The sequence below is a fragment of the Sitophilus oryzae genome, unplaced genomic scaffold, assembly GCF_002938485.1.
Source record: "Sitophilus oryzae breed Bouriz unplaced genomic scaffold, Soryzae_2.0 scaffold_1620_pilon_pilon, whole genome shotgun sequence".
In the NCBI taxonomy this organism is placed as follows: domain Eukaryota; kingdom Metazoa; phylum Arthropoda; class Insecta; order Coleoptera; family Curculionidae; genus Sitophilus; species Sitophilus oryzae.
The window spans coordinates 5,496,800-5,516,011 of record NW_022146304.1 but is presented as its reverse complement, the minus strand read 5'-3'; the positions used below and the strand labels follow the sequence as shown (position 1 = coordinate 5,516,011).

General features: G+C 31.6%; 1 protein-coding gene across 2 annotated transcripts in view; it reads left to right on the top strand.

Annotated features, from left to right (window-relative positions):
• Window positions 1–19,212, top strand: part of LOC115880239 (cerebellar degeneration-related protein 2-like) — a 368,754-nt gene that overhangs the window by 171,628 nt on the left and 177,914 nt on the right. The window contains exon 1 of one of the 2 annotated variants that reach the window (XM_030897407.1): window positions 12,423–12,783. The exons of the other annotated variant lie outside the window; for it this stretch is intronic. Within the exon in view, the coding sequence (XP_030753267.1) occupies window positions 12,717–12,783 (67 nt within the window). The 5' untranslated portion in view covers window positions 12,423–12,716. Of the gene's footprint in view, window positions 1–12,422; window positions 12,784–19,212 lie in introns of those variants that run through there. 2 annotated transcript variants of the gene reach the window in all.

The following is a 19,212-nucleotide window of genomic DNA, read 5'->3' as shown; positions in this document are numbered from 1 at the left end:
CAAAAGTTCAACTATCTAATTATGTTATTTATGATTTTCAGCCACTATTTGTAAGAAAATATAAATACAGTAATACTTACTCGAAAGAGGGATCCATTTTTCACAATTTTTTAAAACACCAGGTAATAAATCGACCTCTCAAGCGAACACAATACTCTCATATTGTCAACTGTTGATGAAAAACGTTTTTCTAAGCTGTTTAAAGAGCATAGCTGACGCTATCTATGAGGTTATCACAAAACTTCACTTCAATCATTAAAATAGATTTTGCCAATTTTGCGTTACTTATATGTAACGCTAGGTGATTAAGGGTTAAATTCATTGTTGCCAACTATAGATATAGTCGGCGCCGCGCCGGGCTGACTAACTGGAACCAAAGCTGGAACTTAAATTTCGCGCTGGGGGATTCAGGTGGTAGCTCTGCTGTAAAAAATATCAAGTTGTCACATTTATTTATTTATTTCCTGACAGTCATTCGTTTTGACACTTTGTATTACATACAACACGTATAACGAGTTTTTGGTTTGAATAAATAGTGTTGTGATACTTTAAGCTTAAAAATGTTTACTAGCAGACCTTGCAGTCGAACATTGTTCTTTTTAGAACCTTTTTTAGTGCACAAGTGTACAAGACAACTTAATAGCCACTAAAAAGTCATTGCAACATTATTAGAATATTTTCAACGGAAAAGCGATAGTAATGACCCTTAAGTGCTGTTAAAAAGGTGAGTGTTGTTGATATAAATAATAACTATTTATACATCTAAAATTAATTTATTTTTGATTCCTAAAATATTTTGATTAAAAGAAAATATGTAAAAGTGTGCAATGCTGTGCCGGTCAAGCTTAATCTAAAAGTTTATTTGATATGAACACTGATAAAAAAGATAGACTTGAAAATATTTTGCCTGAAGAAAAACTCTCTTAACTCAAGAAAACTGGTTCTCTTGAAAAATCGCATTTCATAGGTCGCACATCATAGTACGCACGGGTTTTGTTGCTTGGAATTTTCCACTTGGAATTTTGCATAATTTGCTTTTTAAGCGCATATCGTATAACAAATTAGTGATCGTTATTAACATGCATTTGTCATTTTTCACGGACAAATTTTAGGATATAGGGATTCTTTAAAGGAGTTTCTGAAAAAAAATGGAAATTAGAGCATTTATTTGCTATATTTGAAGGTAAGATACATTTACCCAATGCACCTGTTAAGATAATGCATGCGTGACTATAGATAGAATAAGAATAATAAATAAGCAAATAATTACAAAAATTTTAGATTTTCAAGTCGTCGTATTAAAAAATTCAAAATGTGACCAAAGCTTATAATTTTAATTATTTATTTGCTTTACTTTGATTAATCGTGATGTAAATTTTTTTTGTAATTTGTAGAGTGATAAACCACCCCAAAAAATACCAAGGAGTGAAGAAGCAGAAATAACTACTATCGAGGAAAATAATATCACTTTACTTACTACAGATCAGGAAAACCTAAATTTATCAGAAAATAATATACCTCGGAATATGCCTGTATATGATGTAGAGACTTCTCTTAGATCAAAATAAATTTTAGTTGAGTCAATAGTATTCGCTATTGGTTTAAGAAAAGTGTCTCTAATCAAGAAATGTCCCTTTTCAATCAAGAATTTTTGCATGAATCAAAGAGACTATTTTTCTTGTAGCAAGAACTTCTTTGCATATTCATTTTGGGTCAAGAGTGAAACACTTTGAAAGATAGATTCTTCTATTCACTAAAGTAATTTTTTAAAGCTTATGAAAAGATAGTTAATGCTTTGGGCAAAGAAACGTCGTTCTTGGCCCTATTGAAAAGCGCCAATCTTTTGGGTCAAAGTCATATTCATTTCGACTGAGAGATCCTTTTTTTCAGTGAACTATACGTACTATATGGGTGAGTCTTAAATAAGTGCAAATATTTTTAGGGGTGCTATATTTCGACCCCAGAAACACGCCTAGAAAGTTTTTTTCGCGAAATTTGAAAATTCGGAATTTTTGGAAAAAAATTTTTGGATTTTTTTTAATATTGAGTTAAAAAACATACAATCTTTATAATATATAAACATAGGCAGTAGATTAAATTTACAAGAATTAAAACCCCGAAAATATCCAGTGGTTCTCAAAATTTAAACAAAATATCATTTTTTTTTTAAAATTTTCAATGTAAAATATCTCGGATATTTTGGATTTATTTGAAAAACGGTAAAAAGAAAATATGTTTCTTTTATCGAGATCTACCAGCCTTGAAAATATTTGCACTTATTTAAGACTCACCCTGTATAGGAATCATTATTTTCTTGAACTGTTAGATACAATGAAACAGGTGTTTCGAGTTTTTTCAAAATTGAAATAGAGAGAAACAATTTATGTATGTCTAATTAAATTAAAAAAGAAGTTATTTCCACCGATATTTGAAATTTGAATGAAATTTGTCGTCGATACAAGACAGGATGGCAACCAATGACCTCTATGGCAACCAATACCTCATTCCGCAGCTCTATTACATACAGAACGAGAATCAGTGGTGCAACTAAAAATTTAGGCTCCCTCTCAACTTTTGGCATTATACCCCTGGCAATTATTGGCATTGGACCCCATATCAATTTTTAACTGGTCGGCCGGGGCCCAAAACAGGGCGCCGCGCCGGTGTAACTACGCCACTGGCAAAAATGTGTCCACAAAAATTTAAACGGTTTTAAAAGGTGAGGATTTTGTATATTTTTGTAGTTTAAGAAATGGTTTAACGATGGTAGGCTGAGAGTTCGTCATATAACAATACTATTGTTTACGAAAAAATCTAACCGTATGTAGAAAACAAAAGAGGTACAGCCCATCAAGAAGCCGATGAAAAGAAAACAGATTCGCTTGTCTAATTTAAATATCGAGACAAAAAACTTCTAATTAGACGGTCAAACCTCTCTCCTTATTAAAATTCGCGATATTAAGACACACCTACAAATCTGCCCGTTACTTCGTCATACACGATTTAACAGAAAAAACAAATCTACTGAAATCTATATTTTTATCCCTTTCATCGAAACTATAACTCAGAGTAACAAAATAATTTAAATGTCATTATCTTACCATTGTATAGCCCGAGTTGGCCCGAGCCCGCAATTCGTAAATAATGCTAATTTTCCAAAGATGCTAATGAACCAACTTCGTTCTATTTGAAAAAATAGAGTTTTAATTAATTGAGGTTAAAAGGACCTACGTTTTGCCCATTTTTGTACCAACCAGAAAAAGACACGAAATATCATTAGTCGATCAAATCTATCTTTCCAAAGCTCTTGTTTTAACGCTGCGCTGGCATTTTAGATTGAAATTTAAATTATATTTTTTTTAAGCCACAATGTCAAAAGTTTGTTAATTTTTTTTCTAAGATAGATAAAATAGAAAAAAATACCAAGGGTTGGTTGTTGGTACCCCCGGTTGTTTACTTTATTTGATAGAAAATGGCATCGAAATTCATAGAATATGACATTCAATGGCATCGAAACATGAAGGGAATATAGGGGTGATCCACTTTTGAAAAACACCCTGTATAGATGTTAAAATATGTTATTATGTCTTATATGGGTTGCTCCTATCACCTCATTTGCGAGTAAGTGGTTGTAGTCAGTGGCGGATTTACAATTTATGGGGGCCCTACGCTACATAATTTTTGGGGCCCTTACGCCTTAAGTCGAGTTATTAAAAAACATAATAATATTATATATATATATATATATATATATATATATATATATATATATATATATATATATATATATATATATATATATATATATATATATATATATATATATATATATATATATATATATATTTTTTTTTTTTTCAAACTTTAACACCCTTTGTAACTGCTAATTTTATTTTGAAAAGTAAAATAAAACTAATATGTTCTTTTAAAATTTATTAAAATCTAAAATAGAATTAAAATGAGACAAAATAAAAAAGTACGTAAATATGTATAGGAACAATACGCGAGATCAAAATCAAAACATTTTATCATTTCAGGTACCTATGTTTCTAAATAATAGGATATAAAGTCATAGTAAGAAGAAGTATTGTAACAAATAAAGAAAATAAAATATAAATATATTTGACAAACAAAAGATTTTTTTTAATAATAATAAATGATTGAGTTTTAAAACTAGAAAAATATAAGTTACTAATGTGTGTAACATACCAACATATATAACAAATAACATACCGAACGTATAAAGATGAAATTAGAAAAAAAAATCACTAAAACAAACTCTTTTTTCTAATTTTTATATCGGCAAATTGCCGTATCGCATCATCGTAATTTATTTTTTATGTCAAATCACTTTCTATCGAAAGTATACCCGAATATTGTAATCTTTTTTCTGTCATTGTAGTCCTAGGTATATTTATTTTTTATTATTGTTAATTTCGAGAAGGAACGCTCCGCTTCGCAACATGTTACGGGAAGCGTTAAAAATATTTTAAGTGCGGTGTATAAATTGGCGAAAACATCTATCATTTCCTTACTATAAATCATGTTTAACATTGTTAAACAATATGAAGTGGCTTCAGGGTTCGATATTTTTAAACACTGTTAAGAACTTCGACGGTGTAAGTCGGTTATTAACAAATCTAAGAGCCTGTTGATAATTTCAACTCTAAATTTTGCTTTTCCAATAAGTATAGGGGTCTGAGTTTCCTTATTGGCTAGCAATATTTTTTTTTTTCGTTTGTTAGATTCAGCAAATTCTTTTTCGACATCTTCGCTTAATTCTTTTACATTTGCTTCTGATTTATCAGTTTCTATCTCAGATTTATTTCTAATATCTTGTAAAAACTGCTCTTAAAGAATTTAATAAATGGTAGCAATGGTTAACAATTTAGTAGATACCTTATTAAAGCGCTCTAGAACCTGTTCCCAAATTAATGTTAACATGGCAAATTCTAATTTAATAATTTTTTGTATTAAGTTTTTGGCTTCATTTCTGCAATCAGTTTTTTTTCTGTTTAATCCATGTAAATATGCTTTAATGTTTTTAAAATATCATCATATCCAAGTTTAAGTGCTCTCTTTCGGCTAAGTTATCCAAGTTAACAGCCTCATAATGAGCACACCATCTTGTTACACTTAAAGATTTAAGACTGTATTGCAGCTTAGCTATTTTTGATACAATATTCCATCTATGGGGTGACGTGGAGAAAAATACATAAAGGGATTGGATAATACCAAAATAGTCAACAACTTCTGGAATTAATGTTACAGCTTCAACCCCCCCAAATTTAGTGAATGTGCCGAACAAGGTATAAAATCTGCAAATTTATTTATTAAATTAAAACCGAGCCTGAACTCCATTATAACGACCACTCATGTTGGCTGCATTATCGTATGCTTGTCATTTAATATTTTGCAGAGAAAGACCACATATATTTAAAAATTCTGATATTTGTTGAAACAAGTATTCTGAGGTGTGATTTTCTATGGGTATGAATGTCAAAAGCGTTTCGTTATAGGGTTGTAGTATTTCATTTTTAGTTAGCTCCTCTAGTTCTCTGTCAATAGTATGTTTATTGGTCTTTCTTGAAAACCATGTTAAGATTGAAATCTTGTGATGAATTACTTTCCTGGTGCATATCCAGTATTCGCAAAATATTAGACCTATCGTTAAGTCCGGTTTTAAGCTTTGGTTGTACAATTGAGAACAGTTTACATGCAATACATAAAAAACATTCCACTACTTGGTAACAAAGCCATTTTCTTTTTATCTGTTGTCCGTTTTTAGTGCCTTTGAAAAACAACCATTGGAAAAACGTCTTTTGTGCTTTTCACATGTAATTTCAGATTTAGGATATCTATTATTATGGTCATAATTTTGAAAATATGTAAAATCTTTAACTAGACACAGTTTAATCAAATCGTTATCAATACACTCTGACCATAAAGCTAAGTCTTAATACTTTTCAAAAGTTGTATCCAATTCAACAAATGGTTTGACGCAATGTTCCAATTTTTCTTCATTTTCGGTTGCCTTGGAAATACTAGATTGGCAGAGGTCTCTGTTTCAGCAGTAGGATCATTTTTATTGTGATTTTTTGAAGTACTGGGCTGGCAAGTAGTTTCTTCCGTAGGAAAATTGTTTAATATTTTTTTTTTGTAAAAATATTTATTTATATCTCTTTGTATCAAAAGAGCCGACCTGTTCATTTTGGTTTTATTTTTTAATTGGATTGTTTACTTGGTGAGGTTTTTAGTTTCCCTTAACTGCTAATATCTATTTTTCTTTCCTGTACAATGACATTGAGTCTTATCAGACACCCAACCAAACTAGGTGTTTTTTTTTTCTAAAAATGTGTAAAAAAGTTTTTTTTATATAAATATAATAATATATGAAATAAATTTAAGAAAAGTAGGGCCTCTGCGGGGCCCTCAGGAATTGCTGGGCCCTACGTTGCAGCGTACATAGCGTATGGGTAAATCCGCCCCTGGTTGTAGTTACGCCAAAGGTTATTGTATTGTACTATTCATTAAAATTATTAGTATATATCTGTATTGTGTTCTTGCAACTAATATTAGCACTTTGATAAGAAACCACTACTTAAATCTTGTAAATTATTAAAATCTTTTGAAAATTATTAGATATTGTTTTTGCTGCTCTGAGGACTGATGCTAAATAACATTTTGTGATATAGAGTTCGGGCCAAGTTAAGAATTCGATAGTCACGGGTTTAAATATCAATTTCACCCGAATGTACTGTCGTTTCATGCTCAAGTGAATTACTTCCCCGGGGCTATTACCATTTTTTTCAGTTTAAATGAACCATTACATGGTGGACCCATTGGCATTGATACCTGATAAACCATGGGCGCCGGGAGGGGGTGTACTTTTACCCTCTGACTGAATAGGAAATGCCGAAAAAATGAATTAAGTTACTATTTGAAATAAAATAAAGCCGTTGCTATGCTGTTCAAACTTGTTTATAACTTTTTTCATAAATTGAGTGTTTTCCTTTAATAGCAGATATAAACCAACTGATACCTAGACATCAATATTATTAGTTCTTGGCATTAAGATTTATTTGTGATATTATTATATTATTTACCAATAGGTATTATTGTGGCTGATATTACTTTTAGATCGATATAATTTATCAGTCCATTATATACCAATAACCAACTATTTCAATATGGATTAGACACCCTACGGTGTGATTGATTTTACATTGCAATTGTATATTGAGAATAAAAGAATATTTATTAATAGCATCCCTAGGTTAGGTTAGGTTGCTGGGGTTTGAGATCATGTTTGATCCCTCACTCTTAGTCCCATCACTCTTAGTGTTACATATACATATGTTAGCATATTATAGCATCCCTATTGGAATAACAAAGTTTTTTTGAGCCTAGTATATATTTTTTTGAAAATAAGGAATATATCCTATTACATACCTTTTAATCTTTAGCCAATAATACTGAAGTCTCACTTAGTCATACCAAAAACACAATGGGGTTATTCGCTTCTCCACAAATTCGAAGCTGAATTCTGTTGACAAATTACATGTAAAAAATCCCAAATTATTTTCAAATTACAGATGCATTAAAATGAATGATAAGAACTTCATACCCAAATTTGTGCCTAAAGCATAATTTTTCCTTAAGAGATTAACATAATATTATTAACTATTTCTTTTGTTTCAGGTATGTACAACATTTTAATTGGATCATAATTTATCTACTTCAGACATTAGTTATGAAAGGTAAGGTAGAGTAGTAAACGTAAAAGTAAGTTATAGTAAAAGTAAGTTGTGAATCAATAATATTTTTAGTTAATTAGTAAAATTATTAAAACAGATAACATTAAACATATCTAGTATTAAATAAAAATAAGTGAGAGATAGTTAAAGATGTACTGATTTATGTGCGAGTTGAGTATGTTTAATTGGAGGGGGGAGGGGGAATACTTGATTAGATTGTAAATTGTAGATACCATGGTAAAGGGAAAGTTAATCACCGCGACCTTATAGATCTATTGTGTCCCCCTTTCTTGAGTCATAACTCATTATACAGTCTCTTATACAGGGCTTTGACAAAAGCCAGTATCTAAGACGGTTTTATAGAGGTTAGTTCTCCATATCCGATATCAGTAGTGCACAGTTTATGGCACGAATTAGTTGCTTCAGCGCACTCAGAGATGATGTGTAAAAGCTTCATTCTGCACCTTCCAATTATTAGTGTAGAATAAATTAGTGTAGAAGTCTGTTCCTCTAATGTCAATGTAAGCATTCATACACTCAAAAAAACTCAACGGATACACTTCCTGTATCAACATAACAGTCCTAGGATAACTGTCATAACAACCAAAAAACTCAAAATGTACCTAAAGTACCAAACAAGACAGTCTAAGAACTGTCGATAGTAACTGACAACACTGAAGGTTCAGATGATGAAACATAGTGAATGCGATACTAAAGAAAAAATATTGGCATAAAAAATATTGGCGTAGAAATCTGAAGGTAAACTAAACAATAGACGAGATGAGATCATTCTATACATAAAAAAATAACCCTAAATGTTAGTTTAGCAGCTCGCCTTAACCGTTATCGATAATCTTAAAACCTTGTAAAATAAATCACAAGCAATAATAAAAAAAAATCAGGAATATTGTTGTGACCACCCAGTATAGTAAAATTATCAAAATAATCTCATCTAAGTATAACGTTCAAAATTTATACGAAATTTCAAACACCTAGAGATATAAAAAAAATCAAAGTCGAAAATTTAATGCTTGTCCACCCTGTATAGGGAAAATACAAACCAAAATGTCTGTAAATATAAAGTTTCAAACTTTATCAAATGTCAAACACCTTGAAATTTAAAAAATTTCAAAGTCACAAAAAAGTATTGACCACCCTGTATAACGAAGTCCCAACAATAGATAAACTTTCAAGTTTATCTACCAAGAAAAAAAATTTAAACTATTTACACTCTTTATTCCACTAATTATACTTCAAAATTTGAGAAGAATGTCATTTTGGCCTTTGATTATCATTCGTCAAGAGAAATTGTGGTTAGAAATCAAAAGTTGATTGTTTTATAAGCTAATTATTACGCTTTCTCTATGGATACGACCATGATACAAAGAAAACAAGGTATGATCGATAGCGGCTCCAATTTCGTTCTGTTTGCGCTAACTAACTAACCTACCTAACCTAACCTAACCTAACCTAACCTAATTATCTGTGACGTCACTACGCCACACAAAAAAATCCATATTGTTCGATTGCCATTAATAAAAAAAGACCTAAAATAGGGAAGAATTACGACATAGCCTCAAAAGTTATGTCAAATCATTGTGCATTGAGAGTAATTTTCACATTAATTATGTGTCATCGGTTTGAAATTGGCGCGCGGAAAGTGCCGACCAATGGTGCCGTACTGCCGTACTAATGGTACCAAACCAACCTGCGCAATGTCATACCTTGTTTTCTTTGTATCATGGGATACAACTGACTACCGCAAGCTGTTGCTAGGATATTCTATTAATTTTAATTGTTTTTTAGACTTTGTGAAGAGGTTTAGACCGTTGGAGGGTTCCCCTTCCAGGTTTTTAAGTCACGTTTTATGTTGGGTTCCACTTGGGAAGCAGAATAGTTCTAGACCAGTTAGTGTTCACTCCGTTTCTAGCTAGAACTTCTGCTTTTTCATTACCTTCAATCCATTGGTGGGCTGGCATCCAGAGTAGGAGGACTTTATTTTCTTTGCCTAATTTGATCGCTGTTAATGGTGCTTGACAATCGGATAAAATGGCTATTATTTCTTGTTTCCAATAGTTCCTATATAAGATAAGTACGCATATATTAATACGCATCTATCGATAGCATAGACTTCTGCCTGAATTATAAAATAATAATTATTATTATAAATTATATTATATGTTCAAGCATACGCCCGTTTGGAAACATGTTGGCCAATGTTTCTGTGGTGTGTAGCGCCTTAAGAATTGTAGCACATTAAGAAAAATAACTACTCTCGCTATTTTTGTTACAAAAATTTAAATTTATAACGAAACGAGCACTTAATTGCCTCGACATCAAAAACACTCTATTCTGACACAAAATCGATCTTCCTTTTTTTCTAATTTCCTCTCCACTTTCCAGCGCCAACTCATCCATCAAACCCCTTTGTTTCCACCGTTGCCAGCCATCGATCCGGAATGTTTCCGGCCTGGCGACCTTGTCTGGCCCGCCGTCGACCTTCGTGCGCATAGTAGGCCGGCCGCAGGCTTCCCTGGCTGCGCTGAGTCATGGCGTCGCCTGCGATATCGATTCAACGCAAGGAAAGCAATGTTGCCAAAGTGATTTAGTGCCGTAGGCTAAAATATTTTGTTTATTAAAGGGCTGGGTCCTAATCCTTTATTTATCTTATTGTTACTGCAACAAATGAGCATTTTTCTATAATTATTTTTCGTCCATTGAGTCAATAAATTCACATTTAACTTCCTATCTTCTGTCTGTATCTCCTCTACACTCCAGAAAAATCTTGAACTTTGACTAAATTACGACTCCTGCCTAAAAATTATTTTTTATTTTCTTGTGATGTAGTAAAAATCACTTTTTCTAGTTTTGTTTAGTTAATATTATTTTGTTTTGTTCAGAAATGTGTGATAGCTTATTTTTTTACTAAATTTGTAGGTATTTAAGTAATCAATGGGAACACAGGTTGATAGTCAAGTCAAATTTATTTATAGAGAATGTCCCCGGATTGTCTTTAAAAGAGGAAAAAAACTTATTGCCTTTTTGAGAAAAAAGCATTCTTCGAAAAAGCAAAACGGATTCAAAAATTAATAAAGAAGGAAGAGTCAGTATTTTGAAATTTTTAAAGAAATTCTGGCAGTGAGTTCTACTGTTCAGTCCCAATAAATATCAAACTGCTCTCTTTTGAAGTTTGAAAATACGATCAAACTTTGTCGCGCAGCAAGTACCCCAGAATGGAAGGGCATAACGAAAATGCGACTCAAAAAGGTCATAATAGACTATTCTAGAGGTTGATAAGTTAAGTTCCTTAGAAACTGATCTTAGCGCAAAACAGGCAGCGCTTAGTTTCTTTGATAAAGCTTCGATGTGCAAGTCCCATTTAACGAGTTTTCTACAACAAGTCCTAAGAATTTCACAGAGTCCACACCGTCAGTAGTGGTGTTATTAAGTACAAAATGTTGTATAGTACTTTTATATGACAACACTTTAGTTTTTGATAGGTTGAGGCATAGGAGATTAGAATTGCACCAAGATTTAATGGTGGTCACTGGGTATAGTATTACACAGTGCCGTAACATCTGGGCCGCTCCAAGTGAAACTACTATCGTCCGCAAAGAGGCATTTTACCTCTATTGTCTAGATTTGCAATGTCGTTGATAAACACCAGAAACCAAATAGAGCCTAGTACTGAACATTGAGGGACACCCATAGACTTAAAATAAAATATAGACTACACTATTTACATCTCAACGCGGACAAACAACCTTTTTTGTACACATGTTTACTTCTGGGTACAGTCGACCGAGCCTTCCTCATCCAGCCTATGTTGTCACGTCTTTAATATTATCAATATTTTTTTTCTTGTTATACACATATATTGAGAAATCACAGAAAATTGTAGCTGTAGAGTGATGGTTATTCAGACTGACAATATTATTTGTATAATGTTTTGTATTATCTTTTGTTTGTTTGTTTGTGTACCTTGTTTTTTTTTACTTTGTTTGTTAGTTTACCTTTGTCTACAAATTGAAAAATTTTTTGACAATAAAGGCATTTATTTATTTATTTATTTACTTATTTATTTATTAATGTCGGCAGGAGTGCAATTGGGCGATAGTTCGAAGCTTTATCTTTATCTCCTCCTTTATGCAGAGTAATAATTATTGCTGTCTTAAGGCAGTTTGAAAAATCTCCTTTTTGGAATGACTCGTTAATTAAAGTAGTAAGATGGATTAATGTGCATTCCGGAAGTTCAGAGAACATTTTGAGAGTAAGCCCATCAGTCCCAGATGTGGATTTATTTTTAATACTTTTAATTGTACTGCGGAGCTCATCTAATACCACGGGCGTGAAGAAGAAACTGTGTAAATTCTCATTTGCTTTAGGGAGATATGAAAGTGAATCATGGGAAGGAATTATGGTGTTCACTAAATTTTCCTAAACCTAAAACCGCCTTCCTCCGGTTAAATCTGAGGCATGAACTTTTTAGACTTTTTCTCAAGTCACAAATTTACTCTTTCCTAACTTCTTAATAAAAAATATACGATCCGGCAACACGGTTCGCTCGAGCGACCACCTCGCCGCCGATCCGAGCAAGTAAATTGCACGGCATCGCGACGCCCGCGTCGCCGCGACAAGTGACTATCGCGGACGCCGATCAGCTGGCCGCTCGAAGGACCGCCCTCCCTGCGACCGACATTACGCGATTGCAAATTTACCGAAACGACGCCGCGCTTCGATTAGCGTGTTGTAGTCTGGCGCGACTTTTTCTATCGTCCGGTATTTTTTACGGGTCGTCTCTACACCGTTTCTTTATTTACGGCTGTGTTTGTCCGATGATAATTGCGTGAGGCCGACAGACTAAAGGATTAGTCATCGGTATTCGTTGTACCAAAGATGCTGGTGGAAACCAGACGAGATGGATAAATTTGGAAAAGCTTGAGTGAATTTCTGGTGGAAATGAGTGCTTCTAAGGCTCAGGGTGGGCTTCCAAAGGGAGAGATTGCCAGGAGTAGAATGCTCGAAGGTAAGGAGTAGACAAATCCAGATATCGTACGCCCATTTTGCGATGTACTCGTTTTGCCATATTTATTGACACATTCCAGTGTGTGAACAATATTAATAATTATATTGTTTACATATTTTGTTAGTTCCTAGTGAGTAAGTATAGAGAAAAGTTATACTCACGAGACAATCCAATCTGCTTCATTTATACTGCATAATATTATACCCATAGACTTATTATACTTACACTTACCTAAACCTAAAAAACAGATGAGCAAATATGCTATTATAATTATAGAACAATACGTGATCTACATAATACTTTAATCACATCTATAACATTATTTACGTTATATAATTTACGGCAAGCATGATAAGCATAGATAGAAAAACTGTCAAAACTGTGATAGGTCTGCAGATTAATGTTAGTAAACAGGATTTATATATATACCACCACTGTATTGAATTCAAATTGAAACCAGCTTGTCAGTGGTTCTTTACTAATAAAACAAATTTGCCTAAAGACAAAAAATACTTAAAGTATCCGGATTACTGAAGGAATATTTTTTATGTATTTATAATTTATTGTTTCAAACTTTTATTGTTTCCAACCTAAACTCAAAATTTAAACACATTTTTATATAAACCAAAAAGCAAAATATATAAATATATATATACATCATATTAAAACTTCTTTTTGTTCTTATAAATTGTGCTTATTGTACCTATACATGTACCTATACAGGGTTGTTCACCACATACGACACGGAGTATTGTAGCTAAACGATTAGATTTTTACAAATTGTAAGTTTTGAGTTCGTTGAAGGTCTATTAGAGCTACAATTTAAAAATATTTTTACAAGATACAGAGTGTCCCAAATAAGTAAAAAATATTATAGTTGTATTTTTTTAAATGGAACACCCTGTATATTATTCTATTTTTGGATTCTACGATTGAAATAAAGGTAAATTTGATTAAGGTTTATCACACTTAAACCTTATGGTTTTTTGAAATATTTTCAATTTTATAAAATTGCAGTAAAAAATTTAAGGCTTTATTTCTCCAAGGGTATCAAAAGTTTTAATACTAAATATTTACTGAAGATTATTTATTGATCAGATATTGTGTTGCAATAATAAAAATTTTACTACCTTTATATACAGAGTGTCCAAAAATTTATATTAAGTAATTACTAGCTTTAAACGGCAATAATTTGTTTAATTTAAACGGAACACCCTATATATTTTACGTGAATCAGATGCACAATGTAATTGTCTATCAAATTGTATTGTTCCATTTTTTACCCATCTCTTCAAGTTTTCATAGAAAATGCATTTTCTTATAATTTAGACTAATTATTTCTCATAATTTAGATCATTTATCACTATACCCATGGAACATTGATATTTTAGCTTATTTTTAAAAATGTAATAAATTTTCAAAGGGTACAGATACTAATATTGTTGATATAGTTCGCTTATTTAATTAAAAAATAAAAAGAACTGTTTAAATATTTTTTGTTAAAGAGGACCAATTAATATGATCCCAGCATTCAAACTACATTAATTGACTGTTTACGTTGTAGTAATAATTGCTCCAAATACTAAAAAACTGAATTTTGTGTGTGTATTAGACAGTGTGGTAAAAAGTAACATCTTATAAATTTTATTTCATTTATGACGAATGCTTATTTATAAAAACAGAGACATTCATTTTTATATCTTATTATTATATTGATTTCTGAGCCAAATCCACATTTATTTAGAATATTTTATCAATTAAAACAATTTAAAAGTATGTAATTAACTAATTTTTGGTATTTTTGGCAGGAAATAATGGTGGTATATTTAATTGGTACACACTTTTACAAAGATTTAAATAGTTTTTTTGTATGCCAATGGGCTTGCAATATTTACCACCTGTACAATTTGTACATATTATGGTGCTATAAAAAAATCTGAAATGTCAATATTCTATGGGTATAGTGATAAATGAGGTCTAAATTATAAAAAAATGCATCTTCTATGAAAACTTGAAGAGATGGGTAAAAAACGGTATAATACAATTTGATAGACAACAATAGACAACAATGGCAACTAAAAAGAGAATATCTAAATGTATGAGGGAGGCTACACCATAATTGGAAATGGTTGAATAAGTTGAGAATGATGATGATCAGAAAGGAGTAAAAATAGAGAGGAGGACCCACTCCCTCGACAATTGTGGGTGGTAGAAGAAAACGGGGACTATATTTGGATTTACGACGTCATTTTACATATATAAGAACTGCAGGAATGATTCCAGGGCTCGAGAAAAAAAATGCAGTATAGTGTTATCTTTGACTTCTACCTTCGTTTTTAAAAATTCTTTATTATTAAATATACATTGTTAAATTTTCTGTTAATTTTTATTTCATTACATCATTCGTCATTGATCATTAAAATTATTACATTAATTTTCATTTTACTCGTTTACATTTAGTATAATCATTAGGTACGTACATCATTAAATATTTTTTATTATTATTAGATAATTCGTCGACTTCTATCTGCCTCTAATTTTAAGTAAATTATATTTTTATTTCCAATAAAATGTAGATTTCATAATGCAGTATGTATAGAAAATATATCGTTAACTAATTGATATTATCCATGTAATTTGCAATATTTTACACCTTTAGCCTTTGACATCATTTAAATTAAAATTTTCGCAATAATTATTAAATTTATTCCTTTTTAAATTGGCGTTTGTCAAAAATAAATGTTTTCTCATTTATTGTCAAATCAATTTTCTGTAAGATCTAAAATTGGAAACCGTCATATTCACTTCTGGTTTATTGCTAAACATGTTTACATTTGCCTTAGCTTTTAGGTAGGTGTATAAGTGGTTGTGTATAGATAATGTCAAGCTGTAATAATTACTGTTATTAACAGGATTATAAACCATAAACATTATTACCTGTCCTGTCCCTAAGTGAATATATAAATTTAGTAGGTACTTATCTTTTTCACCTGCTATGGAACAAGTGTATGTATATGTATAATTAGTTTTCTATTTACGTGTTTTCAATATTTTTATCCCACAACTAGCTGACCAAGCAAACGTTGTTTTGCCATATAAATACCGTATGATCGAATAAAAACGGCGTCAGCGTTGGCTATGAAGTGAACATCGATGACATTTCCCATATAAATTTACATGTAAAATAACAGCGATCTTCGGTATTATACGGTATTTTTTATGGGACAACAGTCATTTTTATTCACGGGGTTGAAAATTATTATTAAAAAATAGGGGTTGATGGTAGAAGCACAGATTATACAGATTGTAAACTTTGTTTTTTCTTTATTGTTTTTCTTGGTTCCAATTTTCGGAATCGGGCACTAGTTAGGTTACTAGTTTGCGCACATAGCACGCCCACTTATGGCCTGTAAAATTGTGCACAGCGCCTGACCGGCACAGTTATTAGAGAGATATCGGAAAACCGAATAGCGTCATGCAGTATTTACACGTACCTTATCATGGTTACGATATGCGCGAGTCATTTTTTAACGCAACACCCACTAATAACGTTACCGCCTGACATAATTTGCGTATCAATTACACCAAGCGCTATTTCTAAATAACGTTTAAAAATTGCTTAAATGGGCATGTGCGGGTATTTGACAACCGGGGCCGGCCGGCGAGATCTTTTATTTTAGGTTATGTTTGAATTGTTTTGAATTATTACTTTAGTTTTATTAGATAATTTGATATTTAAGTAGCTGGGATTAGTTTTAATTAAATAAATATGGCCCAAAATATGGATTCCACTTCTTCCAATATTAAAGAACCTATAAAGAGGCTTAGGGTAACAGCAGATGACGACTTAGCCCTTCTAAGAGAATTTGTTGCTTGTTGTTCTAAACCCACTTGCAGACGTTGAACAATAAAGCACTGGAAATAAGCACTTTAGCCCTTTAGTTTTAAAATACCTAGTAAACAAAACAATTTCAAAGTTTTAAATTCAAAGTTAGGTTATGTTTAAATAGCGGACGCGACGCGAACAGAATTCTTTCCGGTTCGATAGCTATAAATGAAGAGAGTTAATACCATCTCACGTAAAGGAAATAACACCTGGCCTTATTAACGTCCATGCACGCTATTCGGTTTAGCGATATCTCTCTATTACGCTGTTTATTGTTATTGTACGCGAGTTTATTTTTGCGCACAGGAAATTTTACTCGTTTGCGCATCGTCATAAAAAACAATTTTCGTACCACGAATTAGGGACAAGATTTTTATCTGTATACTTATATGATACCTAATCTGTGGTAGAAGGGTGAAAATTTAGGGTTGTATGTATTTTTTAATGCCACATGATAAAAAAATCAAAATAAAATATTTTGTCCAAAAAATAAAAAAAATAGGGGTAGACCACTCTTATCACTTATAGGGGTATAAAAAATAGATCAGACCTACTGAATATACATATAAATTCAGCAAAATCCCCCAAGCCGTTTCGGAGGAGTACGGTAACTAAAACTGTGACACGAGAATTTTATACAGGGTGGTCCGACTGTATTCCGGAAACTTCGGCAGCATATTCTGCAGATAAAAATAAGTAGAAAAGTTCGTATAAATGTATGTCCTAAAATACGGATTATACAGATTGTAAACTTTGTTTTTCTTTATTGTTTTCTTGGTTCCAATTTTCGGAATCGGGCACTAGTTAGGTTACTAGTTTGCGCTAATATTTGCTGTGTAACACCAAAGATTCCAACCCTCAACTGTAATGGTTTGAAAAGTAATAACTTTTCGTTCGTACCTGTATAAACCTATTGAGTAAAAAATATACATTTACAACGTTTTCTACGTAAAAAAATGTCTCTTGGTAAAAATCGCTACGAGTAATGGTTCTCGAGATATTTGGAATTGAAATTATCAATAACTGTCATCATTGACATAAACGTGTTAACTAAATTGTTATTGAACTGAAATCATAAATTTGAAATGTTTTTATGCCAAGAGTTCAATCATTTTTTCGAAGAAAAACTTATGATTAATTTAAAGAAATAAAAAGTTCCTTCCTATTTCTTAAATAGCAATGTTCTGCATCGAAACTGCCATCACCCTGTATAGGAAAAAAAATGTCTATACCTATGTGGCGCATTCATCTTTCCAAAAATATCCTTTATAGGTATTTCGCAACTGATGCACTGCAAGAAAATCTACAAAATAAAATAATTAATTTTTTGTAAACACTTCTGCGTTAAACCTAAACGGACGCTGCTTGTCAGAAGTTATGTTTACAGTAATACTGCCTAACAAAGACAAAAAAAAATGCTTAACGTTTCGGAAAGTTATCTCTTTCCGTCGTCGGAAGCAAAAAAATACAAAGAACAAAGAAAAAAAAACTATTTAAATTCAACTATTCGAGAACACTTTACTTTTTTAAAACAGATATGTCTACAAGAAACCGTTGACGTTCTGTTAAAATAGCATTTTTAACTTGATATTTAAACTTCAAAATTAACAATTACTACCTGATAACAATTACTTAATAAGGTAAAAGCAAAAAGCCCAAACTTTCTGTATGATTATTTTTAAATTTTACGTATGTTATGTTTATTTATGTAATGTTCTTTAAAATCAAAGAAGCGATTGCCATATATTACTAACATCTACAGATGCATGAGCAATACATTTATTTTTATTAGATTGAATTAAAAAGCCTCTTTTATTTTTCTTTTAGAGGCTATCGCTTCTTTCATTATAATTTTGGCGTTATTAAAATTTATTCTGTGCCCTGTGTCCCATGAATGCTGACAAATCTTAGATTTGTGAAAATCTCCCTTTCTTAAATAATCTTTATGTTCTTTAATTCTAACATTTAAGGGTCTAGATGTTTCACCAATGTGGGGTAGGTTTCTGATGTCCCTTATTATTACACCAATGTAAAATTTATCGCATTCACAGGGTATTTGGTATATTACATTTTTTGTTTGTTGTTCTGTATTAAATGGTTTAGTATGTGATAAAATGGATCTAAGTGTATTTTGTGTTTTGAAAGATGTTCGTATGTTATATTGTTTTCCTATATCTTCTTATTTTTTCCTCTTAAGTATTTACAAAAGCATGCAGTTATTCGTGTAGATTTTCTTAGCAGTGCAGTGGCGAAATACCCATAAAGGATTTTTTTTGGAAACCTATATAGGAAATTTTTGAAAAAAACTGCGAAGGTTAATTAATTTTCCTTCTACTTAATGGTGTTAATTTTCCATAACGCACATGGGCTTTTAAGACACATACCTAACTTTAGGCTTTTAAACTGTACCTATTTTGGCAAACGTCGTTATTTATAGTATTCATATTAACAACTACCACCCTACCACGTAGATTGGGTAGGTTTCTGATGTCCCTTATTATTACACCAATGTAAAATTTATCGCATTCACAGGGTATTTGGTA